This window comes from Ranitomeya imitator, chromosome 4, assembly GCF_032444005.1.
Source record: "Ranitomeya imitator isolate aRanImi1 chromosome 4, aRanImi1.pri, whole genome shotgun sequence".
Taxonomy (NCBI): Eukaryota; Metazoa; Chordata; class Amphibia; order Anura; family Dendrobatidae; genus Ranitomeya; species Ranitomeya imitator.
The window spans coordinates 567187370-567199949 of record NC_091285.1 but is presented as its reverse complement, the minus strand read 5'-3'; the positions used below and the strand labels follow the sequence as shown (position 1 = coordinate 567199949).

The following is a 12580-nucleotide window of genomic DNA, read 5'->3' as shown; positions in this document are numbered from 1 at the left end:
AGTAACTTGAGTGAGTCCATATGTTACACACCTGTCCAGGGTCTGCTGCGCTCAGTTATGTTCCATGTCGGGTTTTGCATGTTGCCTGGCATGGATCAATGACATTATCTCCCTAGTCCAATTAAGACACACCTCTATATCTTTGGATTGAGACTCCAGAGTCCTATGTTTGGTGTGCTCTACACTTCATCTGGCCTACTGCTCCTGAGATTGCTGTATGTCCAAGTCCTCGTGGTTCCACAAGTCCCAAAGGAAGCTGCACCAACGTCTAGGGTCCATGTGCCCACCTGGAGCGGAGGCTTCGGCTCACTTGGTGAGGTTAATTCACTGAGGCCGGTGTCACACTAGCAGTATTTGGTCAGTATTTTACATCAGTATTTGTAAGCCAAAACCAGGATGAAAAGTATAATAGAAATATATACCACTTCTGCATTTATCACCCACTCCTGGTTTTGGCTACAAATACTGATGTAAAATACTGACCAAATACTGATAGTGTGACTGCAGCCTAACAGTTTTATCTGCTAAATCGGTAAGAGTAGGACTCCATTTTTTTCTATGGTGAACGAAAAAGAACTGGCATGTGAAGAGCTCCATAGAATATACTCGGTCCATGTCATGGACTGAACTGTGAAGAAGGCACTACAGTTGTTTATGTAACCAATGTTGCATTTTTATTAGTAATTTTCAAATCAGAGAGATGAGAGCATTTGGCCCCCTATATTTTCACAAATTTTTAGAATTGTATTTTTTTGAGTAATTGATACAAAAATGAATGCAGTTTCTATGATTCAATTTGTTTTTTTCAGATTCTCTCAATGGATTTGTACTACCATGATCGTGATTGATTATACCGGCATATTTTCTGCCATCATTCACATAAATGGCTTAACTGTCTCAGTGTCTCTTGGATAATTATTCGCAAGGCATTTCCCAGTAGCTCTGCTGTTATGATTTCGCTTAATGGTGGAACATGAATAAACACAGCTTTCCCTGATCCACAGTGCAGGGAGATATAGTAGGAATAGTCACAGAGGTACCTACAAAGACACACGCATTAGTACATAGTCTTTAGAATTAGAGTCCTAATAATTTCATAACCAAAATTGTCAACAACACGAGTGAGATGTGTGTGCAAGTAAGTATTGACCATGCCACAGATTTTCTAAGTAAATATATTTCTAAAAGTGCTTTTGATATGAAATTCTCATCGTATGTCAGTAACAACCCATGCAATCCACACAGGCAAAGAAGTCACCATAGATGTCCATAAATTACTGTAAGTTATGTGTAACAATGAGAAATTACACAGGGAAAAAGTATTGAACACAATTACTAACATGTATTTAATACTTTACACAAAAGCCTTTGTTGGTAATGACAGTTTCAAGACGCCTTCTGTATAGAGAAACTAGTCGCATGCATTCCTCTGGTGTGGCCCATTCATCTACACACTCTTCATATCCTAAAGGTCCCGTGGGCTCCTATGAACCCCGAGCTTTAGTTCCTTCCAGACTATATTCTCCCAGTATTTCACAGGCTTGTCTAATTGTTGTTGAGCAAACTTTTAAATGCGCTTGAACATGCTTTTTGTTCAGCAATGGAGTCTTGCGTGCATACAGGGCATGGAGGTTCAGTGCATTTCTTTGAAACCATTGTACCTGCTGATTCCTGTCTTTCTGTAGCTCTGCAACATGTCCTTGGCTCTTGGACAATTCTTCTGATAATTATTTTCACTCTTCTGAGTTCTTGCGGGGTGAAGCACCTGATTGCGGCCAGTTTATGGTGAAATATTGTGCTTTCCACTTCTGGATTATGGCACCAACAGTGCTAACTGTAACCTTCAGTAGTTTAGAAATTCTTCTGTACCCAATGCCATCAGTATGTTTTGCAGCAATTAGGATGCAAAGGTCTTGAGACAGCTCACTGGTTTTACCCATCACAAGATGTTTCTTGTGTGGCACATTGGTAATGAGACCATGAGACCCTTTTTTTATAGGCCATCAGTTGAACCAGGTGATATTATTCTTCACTAGGTAGCAGGATTGCTTTTTTAATTACTGATTGATTTCAACTGCTGTCATGACTTTCCATGGCTTTTTGCACCTCTTTCTTCATGTGTTCCATACTTTTTCCCTGTGTCACTTCTCATTATTACACGTAAGTTAAGTTATGGACATCTATGGTTTGATTTTTTTTGTCCGTGTGGATTGGATGGGTTGTTACCAACATCTGGGGAGAATTAAAAAAAAAGTTAACACTTTAAGAAATATACTTACTTAGAAAGTTGATATGTTCAATACTTATTTCACCAGCTGTGTGTGTATAACTTAATTATATTTTAGAGATTATAGAGTTTACAAAACGAATAAATCGATTTGCAGGACCTTGGTCCAGCTGCAAAGTAAGTATTCTAAAGCAAGCGGACAGGAACTCTGAACTGTCTTCTACCTGCCAGAGTCTCCAGCATCAATTCCTCTGGTTTGTAGACCTGCCATCATTGCTAATCAGATGAGGTGCCAGGCATGCCAGCAGGTAGGAGGTCTGCAGAGAGTTCCTGTTCAGCAGCCATGGACTAAGGGCATGACCGCTGGCCAAAGCTACTGCAAATGCATTGCTCGTCTCTAATATATTATGAATGAGAAAATTGATATGCAGGACCTTGTATGGATATAAATATTTACATTACTGAGCAATTGTTTTAGCCAAGTGTGGAAAACATGCTGCAAAGGATGAATGCTTTAAAAAAAAAAATAGAAGTGTTAACTGGCATTTTTTTTAATTGCTAAAAATAAAGTGAATAACCCAAAGTATAAATCAAATCAATATTTGTTGTGACCACTTTAACTGTGAAACACTCAATTCTAGGAACACATTAACTCAATTTTGAAGGAAATGGGCAGGGAGGTTGCCCCTAACATGGAGAGCTAACCATCTTCTCTGTGGGGGCCATATCATCACTTCTAGGACGACTTGTTCTTTCACTTTACAGGTAATACACATTTAATAAACACCTATAATTGTGGAGGGTATAGTACGGTAGAAAGTGTTTGGCCAAGGAAACTTCGTGGAACAGATGAGACACATACTTACGATTGAAATCATAAGATGCCTGGCCATGTCTTCACCTCAAAACTGGCAGCAAATAGTGGGTCCCAGCTACACCCACCTATTGTTCAGAGTAGTCAGTTTACAAGTTGTCTTCATGGAAAAATTCCTGTCAAAAAGTCAATTGATGGAAACAAGGCCAAGAAACTCAGCTATGCATGAAAATATAGCAACTGTGTGCAGAAAAATGGCACCAAGTGCTCCGAATAGACGGGTCAAAATGTGAAATATTTGGCTCTACCAAAGGGTAGTTTGTTAGCTGAAAGACTGGACAACAGTAGAATGAGTGTCTGCAAGTAAACAGTGAAGCATGGTGGAGGCTTTATTTCATCAGAGTTGGGGGATTTGATGAAGATTATTGGTGTTTGCAACGACATACGGGCAGATATTTTAGCATCATGCAATACCATCCGGGAAGACCACAACCCCAAACATACAGCAATAAAATTAAATTGACTCAGTCAGCACAGAACAACTGTTCAAATTAAGTACAGCCGCTTGGTGCTTTACCGTGGGGCCAATGATTTATATATACCTTCCCACCTGCTTGTTTTCCCTAAATTTGCAACCCACTCTTCTTTGACTGTTCTGGCTTCATAGAGCCAGAGAAGGGATGAGATAAATGGAAACCAAGCAGGCTGGAAGGTGTATATAAATGATTGGTCCCACCATGATGCACAGAGTGCCTGTAGTGGGTGTAAACAGTCATTCGGTGCTGACATTCCCTTTCAGAACTATTTACAGTGAAAGGTAGAACAAGGAGCCCTGGAAGTGATGATATGGCCCCCATAGAGCACTGATTTGAACATCATTGAGTCTGTGGGATTACATGAAAAGACACAGGGTTTGCACAAGCCTATATCCACAGAAGATCTGTGGTTAGTGCTCCAAGATATTTGGAAGAAACTCCCTGCCGAGTTTCTTCAAAAACTGTATTCCAAGTGCACCTAGAAGAATTAATGTTTTGATGGCAAGAGGTAATTGCACCGAATATTGACATGATTTAGATTTTTTGTTCATTCACTTTTTCTTAACTTCTAAAAATAAAACTATGAACACCTATTTTTGAATGTGTTATTACTTTGCAGCATTTTTCCCACAACTGTTATAATACTTTTGTACAATACTGTGTATGAATGTACGGCTGTGATAAGTACCTATATAAATGCCTTGTAATGTTTTAATTTCCTGTTCTGTCCAGATGTCACCGTATCCCAGAATTCCAAGCGGAGAAAGTTCACCGACCGCCATATTGGAACACCCAAGTGATGGGTGTCTCAATATGGAAACTGCTGCTGGTACTAACCTATTGCACGGTACCACCAGCAGAACACTGTCACAAACACGCCACCGCCGGGATCAGCCGATTGATTCACTGACTACCGCCATTTTTGTACAGGAGTAGTACATGCACAGTTTTAATGCGATTGCCGCTATCTGTCTGCACAAAGATGGCGGCGGTCTGATTTAGGCCGGGTCCACATTTGCGTCTGTGTGCGCAGCGAACGATCCACATGCGTCACGCGTACATATCCATACCTCCCAACTTTTGAGGTAGGCGAAGAGGGATAAAGGCTGCGGTGCGCAGCAGCAAATTTTATGCCATGCCTGACCACACCCATTTCACAACTAGTCACACCCATATCCACGGCCCAACCACACCCATTTAGCAATCCTGATCACACCGTTTCATGAACAATAATTACAAACAAAAAACACAGTGCTCCATACTGTATAATGGGCCCCCTCCCCCCTGTAATGCTGGGTACAGCATAATGCCCCCCCCCCCCCCCCCCCCGTGATGCTGGGTACAGCATAATGCCCCCCCCCCCCCCCGTGATGCTGGGTACAGCATAAACAGCATAATGGCCCCCCCCCCGTGATGCTGGGTACAGCATAATGCCCCCCCCCCCCCCCGTGATGCTGGGTACAGCATAATGCACCCCCCCGTGATGCTGGGTACAGCATAATGCACCCCCCCGTGATGCTGGGTACAGCATAATGGCCCCACGTCATGCTGGGTACAGCATAATGGCCCCACGTCATGCTCCATACTGTATAATGGCTCCACGTGATGCTCCGAACTGTATAATGGCTCCACGTGATGCTCCATACTGTAATTGCTCCACGTGATGCTGGGTACAGTATATAATGGGCCCACGTGATGCTGGGTACAGTACAGTATAATGGGCCCACGTGATGCTGGGTACAGTACAGTATAATGGGCCCACGTGATGCTGGGTACAGTACAGTATAATGGGCCCACGTGATGCTGGGTACAGTATAATGGGCCCACGTGATGCTGGGTACAGTATAATGGGCCCACGTGATGCTGGGTACAGTATAATGGGCCCACGTGATGCTGGGTACAGTATAATGGGCCCACGTGATGCTGGGTACAGTATAATGGGCCCACGTGATGCTGGGTACAGTATAATGGGCCCACGTGATGCTGGGTACAGTATAATGGGCCCACGTGATGCTGGGTACAGTATAATGGGCCCACGTGATGCTGGGTACAGTATAATGGGCCCACGTGATGCTGGGTACAGTATAATGGGCCCACGTGATGCTGGGTACAGTATAATGGGCCCACGTGATGCTGGGTACAGTATAATGGGCCCACGTGATGCTGGGTACAGTATAATGGGCCCACGTGATGCTGGGTACAGTATAATGGGCCCACGTGATGCTGGGTACAGTATAATGGGCCCACGTGATGCTGGGTACAGTATAATGGGCCCACGTGATGCTGGGTACAGTATAATGGGCCCACGTGATGCTGGGTACAGTATAATGGGCCCACGTGATGCTGGGTACAGTATAATGGGCCCACGTGATGCTGGGTACAGTATAATGGGCCCACGTGATGCTGGGTACAGTATAATGGGCCCACATGATGCTGGGTACAGTATAATGGGCCCACATGATGCTGGGTACAGTATAATGGGCCCACATGATGCTGGGTACAGTATAATGGGCCCACATGATGCTGGGTACAGTATAATGGGCCCACATGATGCTGGGTACAGTATAATGGGCCCACATGATGCTGGGTACAGTATAATGGGCCCACATGATTACCCCACCCCATCACTGCCTTCTCCCCAACCTCCATCATTGCCTTCTCCATCACTACACACACACTTCTCACCGTGCTCCCTTGCAGCAACCGGCAGCTTCCTGTCCTGCGGTGCTGAATGTCATCCAGCCACGCTGCTGACTGCTCACGGCGCTGCAGCTCTGGTACGCCACTGATAAAGACCTCTCCGTGTCTCCTGTGCCAGTCAGTGTCAGAGCGAGGAGCAATATCTGCTCCCATCCGACACAGCTAGCAGTTTAAAGCAGCGGTACATTTGGTCTGAGGCCATGCGGGAAAAAGAGGATCCCGGCCAGGACAGCGAAACAGTCTCAAAATTGGGACAGTCCCGTTGGATCCAAGATGGGAGTTATGAACACACGACTCCGCTCCGTACACATGCGGCTGCACTCCGTACACCTCATACACGCGGCTGCAATCCATTCACACACGGCTCCGCTCCGTACACACGCGGATCCGCTCTGTACAGCTCGTACACACGCGGCTCCGCTCCGTACACACACACTGTAAAACCCCTCCTGACCCCACACAAACTTACCCTCATCCAGCATCGTGACAGCCCCGCAGAGTCCTGTCCTACATACACGGAGGCCCCTTATCATGTGACCCCTGACTCATCCCCTCCTGTGACCTCATCACAGGTCCTGTGCACACAGAGCAGCTATATGTGGTGTGCGGCTCTGTGGGTGAAGGTATGTGGCCCTGCAGTGCAGGAAAAGTAAGATCCCGCCCGTGACAGCGGGGCAGACTCAAAATCGGGACTGTCCCGCTGTATCCGGGATGGTTGGGTGGTCTGCATATCTTTAACATTGTGTACGCAGGGACATGTTTTTTGCATGCGTTCGCTTGTGAATGCAAACGCATGCGTCGTTTTGGAGGTGTGCGGCGGGGTCCGGCGAACGCAACATGTTGCAGTTTTTGAGGTGTCAAATATTGCACAATCATGCGCATGTGGATGATTTTTTTTTTATGCAAACATTACTGTCTATGGGGACGCATTGGTACGCAATGACATGCGTACGAATGCGTTCAATACGCATGCGTACTTTAGACTGCGCATGTCCAGAAAATGTCACCGCCCCCACCATGCGCATAAAAACGCAAAGGCATGGCAAAATGCATGAAAACGCAGAGTTTTTGTTTGCGTCATGCGCAAGATGATGGGCAGGCGTAAGCATGCTTTTTCGCATGCAGATGATACGCTGCGCACAGAAATGCTAATGTGAACTTAGCCTTACTGCACCTGCGGAAATTATGCGCAGGTGCAGTGAATCATTCGGCTGATCCCGGCGGCTGATGCGCGACATGTCTACAGGCAGAGGAAGCCGGTCACATTAAAGGGGGTTTTCCCATGAACGAAAGTTCATTTTAAAAATGTATTGTGTCTGACCGTGTACGGAGCATACCACACCTCCTGGGCAGGGGAGGAAGCAAAAGACAATACTGACATTACAGCATGGGATCACAGTCGATTCATTTTGTGAGGTAAAATATTTCACTTGTTTTTAAAAATATTTTACCTCACAAAATATATCCTCTGCGATCTCCTGCTGTAATGTCAGTATTGTCTTTTGCTTCCTCCCCTGCCCAGGAGCTGGTTGGTGAGAGTTGGTGGGAGTTGGTGGGAAAACCCCTTTAAAAAGCAAACGCCAACATGGCTCCTCATAAAAAGTATGCCAATGCCAATGACAATGAAAGGAAAGCAGCAAAGGCACAGCATCGAAGACAACAAAGGGCAAATGAGACTCTTGAAGAGCAACAGCATCGCTGGGACAAAAACAATGCATATAAGCGTAGGCGTCAAGCACATGAGTCCCCTGATGCAAAAGTCATTAGATTATCACAGGATGCCATTAGGCAACAACAGCCCCGCATGCCTGCCCCCATCATGACATTACCACCCTCCCGATGCGAAAGCATCAGGCCTCCATCTAGTAGAATTATAAACCCCCAATCATTACCCCCTAGGTTACAACCAAAGGCTCCAAGGAGCATATGAAGCGGGCTCAAGAGCTGAATGCGCTCCATCAGTGTGAATCAGCTGTATAAATACTGGCCTCCTATAGCATGGTCACTGAGGGCTGATGAGTTGCAAAGCAGCTTTGGGCCTAATAAAGTTAAGGATTTGTGCTAGATAAGAAGAGCTCTACTTGCATGTGTCTATGAAATCTGACATGATCAATTGACTCTACTGAACTCTGATAAACTATTAAAGGGAACCGGTCACCCCCAAAATCGTAGATGAGCTAAGCCCACCGGCATCAGGGGCTTATCTACAGCATTCTGTAATGCTGTAGATAAGCCCCGATGTATACTGAAAGATGAGAAAAGTCGGATTACTCACCGGTAATACTCTTTTAGTGAGTCCACGACAGCACCCCACTGGAGAGAGGGATCCGCCCCGCAGAAACAGGAAACCTACCGAGAAATAAAAGGGGGCGGTCCGCCTCTCCTCCTCAGTTTTGATTTCAGAGTACCCGGAGGACCGCCAGTATTAGGCAAATATCATTTATTTCATTTTCAAACTTATTTGCTCATGTATGATTAAAAGAATTTTACTCAATAGTAAGTACTATATTAATATAGGGAGGGATGTAAGAGGGTGCTGTCGTGGACTCACTAAAAGAGTATTACCGGTGAGTAATCCGGCTTTTTCCCTTTCGCCACGACAGCACCCCACTGGAGATCTTACAGAGACCATCACCTAGGGGGGGACCACCGTGCTGAGGACAGTCCTGCCAAAGTCTAGGTCAGAAGTTGACGATAGGTCAAGCCTATAGTGATTATAGAATGTAGAGGGATTTGACCAAGTTGCCGCCTTACATATAGTCTCAATTGTGACCTCTCCCCTTTCTGCCCAGGAGGATGCCATAGCTCTGGTAGAGTGCGCTGTTATGCCTTCTGGAGGGTTTTCTTTACTCGCGGAATAGGCCAGTCTGATAGACTCTCTGATCCACCGGGATAACGTGCTTTTTGTTATTCCATGACCCTTCTTGTGACCCTGGAAGGAAATAAACAGAGCCCTACACTGTCGCCAGCTACAGGTTCTTTCAATGTACTTTAACACTACTCTTAACATCTAGAGTGTGGTATTTTTGTTCTTCAGGAGTAGAAGGATTACTGAAGAAAGTGGGCAAGATTATTTCCTGAGACCTATGGAATCTCTTAGCTACTTTGGGAAGGTAGGGAGGGTCTGGTTTAAGGACTAACTTATCCTGAAAAGTTAGCAGGAAAGGTGGATCTATAGAGAGTGCTTGGATGTCACTGATTCTCCTGGCTGAAGTCAGTGCTACCAAGAGGGCCGTTTTTAGCGATAGGATTTTGATTGGTATTGAATCTATTGGTTCGAATGGAGAATCTGTTAGGGCTTGTAAAACTAAATTTAGATCCCAGGGAGGAACTCTAGGTATATTAACTGGATTTATCCGTTCGCAGGCTGTAATAAATCGGGATACCCATCTATCCCCCGCAATGTTATGGCCATAGAGAGCTCCTAGTGTTGAAACATGGACTTTTAGGGTGTTTGCAGTTAAACCTAGTTCTCTCCCTTTTTGAAGAAATTCCAGGATAGACTGAATCGGAATTTCTGACGTGTTTGAAGATGTATGGAATTGTAGGAATTTCTTCCATATTTTTGTATAAATTTTTGTAGTGGAAGGTTTTCTACTCTGGAGGAGTGTGTTTATCAATCCCTCCGAGAACCCCCTTGATTTTAGCATCTGCCTCTCAAATTCCAGGCCGTGAGATGTAGACTGTCCACTTGAGGGTGGAAAAATGGACCCTGGAAGAGAAGATTGGGTGTTGAGGGGAGGACCCAAGGATCTGAGACCGACATGGTTTGCAGCCACGAGAACCAAGGCCTCTTCGGCCAGAATGGAGCTATTAGTATCACCCTCGCTTCTTCGGTTCTGATTTTGCGAATGACTTGGGGTAGTAGTATGATCGGCGGAAAAGCATATGCTAGACTGAACTGCCAAGGGGCTTGGAGAGCGTCTAGAATGTCCGGATGATCCGCTAGAGATAGGGAGGCAAATTTCCGGACTTTTTTGTTTTTTCTTGTGGCGAAGAGATCTATTTGAGGCCGACCCCATAGGGATACTATGTCTTGAAAAATCTGTTGGTTTAGGCACCACTCTCCTTGTTTCAAGGTGTGTCGACTTAAAGGGACACTGTCACCTGAATTTGGAGGGAACAATCTTCAGCCAGGGAGGCGGGGTTTTTGGGTGTTTGATTCACCCTTTCCTTACCCGCTGGCTGCATGCTGGCTGCAATATTGGATTGAAGTTCATTCTCTGTCCTCCATAGTACACGCCTGCGCAAGGCAAGATTACCTTGTGCAGGCATGTACTACGGAGGACAGAGAATGAACTTCAATCCAATATTGCAGCCAGCATGCAGCCAGCAGGTAAGGAAAGGGTGAATCAAACACCCCAAAACCCCGCCTCCATGGCTGAAGATTGTTCCCTCCAAATTCAGGTGACTGCCTGCATGCTGGTTGTTATCCCCTCTTATGTGCAGTGCAGTGAGGGATGTTAGGTGACTTTCTGCTAGATTCAGGATTTCTGTAGCAGAAGACATCAGAGTCTCTGATCGCGTGCCTCCTTGCCTGTTTAGATACGCCACTGTGGTGGTGTTGTCGGAAAGGATTCTGACGTCTTTCCCTCGTAGCTGTGGGAGAAAATGGCATAAGGCGTATTTTACTGCATTTAATTCTTTGACATTAGAGGAGTAGCAGCTTTCCTCCATGTTCCATAACCCTTGGCAAAAATCATTCCCCATATGAGCACCCCATCCATGAGGACTGGCGTCCGTGGTTATGGTATGCGATGGCGTTATTATCCATGGAACACCACTCATCAAATGGTCTGAATTCAGCCACCACGTTAAGGAAGTTAAAACTTCCTGAGATAAGGTTATTTTTACATTTAGGTGACCAGATAACCGTCTATCTTCTTGTAAAATCTGGTGTTGCAGTGTACGGGTATGATGTTGAGCCCATTTTACCGCAGGTATACAAGAGATAAGCGATCCTAGTAAGGACATAGCTTGTCTTAAGGCCCCTTCACATTTAGCGACGCTGCAGCGATACCGACAACGATCCGGATCGCTGCAGCGTCGCTGTTTGGTCGCTGGAGAGCTGTCACACAGACCGCTCTCCAGCGACCAACGATGCCGGTAACCAGGGTAAACATCGGGTAACTAAGCGCAGGGCCGCGCTTAGTAACCCGATGTTTACCCTGGTTACCATGCTAAAAGTAAAAAAAAACAAACACTACATACTTACCTACCACTGTCTGTCCTCCAGCGCTGCGCTCTGCTTCTCTGCTCTCCTCCTGTACTGTCTGGGAGCCGGAAAGCAGAGCGGTGACGTCACCGCTCTGCTTTCCGGCTCACAGACAGTACAGGAGGAGTGCAGAGCACAGCGCTGGAGGACAGACAGCGGTAGGTAAGTATCTAGTGTTTGTTTTTTTTTACTTTTAGCATGGTAACCAGGGTAAACATCGGGTTACTAAGCGCGGCCCTGCGCTTAGTTACCCGATGTTTACCCTGGTTACCAGTGAAGACATCGCTGGATCGGTGTCACACACGCCGATCCAGCGATGTCCACGGGAGATCCAGCGACGAAATAAAGTTCTGGACTTTGTTCAGCGACCAACGATCTCCCAGCAGGGGCCTGATCGTTGGTCGCTGTCACACATAGCGATTTTATTAACGATATCGTTGCTACGTCACAAAAAGCAACGATATCGTTAACAATATCGTTATGTGTGAAGGTACCTTTAGGGATATACGTGGATTGTTTATTGCCGCTTGGACTTTGTGTTTGATCAGTAGTATTTTTACCTGAGGCAGGAGACACTTTTGAGATACGGAGTCTAGATGGAACCCCAAGAACGCCTGACAGGATAGCGGAGTGAGTCTGGATTTGTTGGTATTGATTATCCAGCCTAGATCCTGTAGAGAGGAAATTGCATGAGCCAAACGATCAGCACATTGAGTAACTGAATTTCCAATGACCAAAAAGTCATCCAGATAGGGAACAATTAAGGTTTCTTTTTGGCGAAGGTAGGTCATCACCTCTAGCATTATCTTGGTAAAGATCCTCGGTGCTGTTGAAAGGCCGAAGGGCATGGCTGTATACTGGAAATGATGAACCTCGCCGTTGATTGTCACTGCTACTCTGAGGTATCTTTGGTATCTGTCATGGATAGGGAGATGATAATAAACATCTTTCAAATCAATGCCCCCCATCATACAGTTTGGAAAGAGGAGTTTTATAGTGGATCTAATGGATTCCATCTTAAATGTATGGTTTTCAACAAATGAATTGAGTTTTTTAAGGTTTATGATGGTCCTGAAAGAACCGTCAGG

At 45.5% G+C, this 12580-nt stretch overlaps 1 protein-coding gene across 2 annotated transcripts in view; it reads right to left on the bottom strand.

The window, feature by feature from the left end:
- Positions 1-648: 648 nt before the first annotated feature.
- Positions 649-12580, bottom strand: part of PGPEP1L (pyroglutamyl-peptidase I like) — a 67028-nt gene continuing 55096 nt past the window's right edge. For both annotated transcript variants that reach the window (XM_069766282.1, XM_069766283.1), the window contains exon 6: positions 649-1040. In XM_069766282.1, coding sequence (XP_069622383.1) covers positions 872-1040 — 169 coding nt within the window. In that variant the 3' untranslated portion in view covers positions 649-871. The remainder of the gene's footprint in view (positions 1041-12580) is intronic.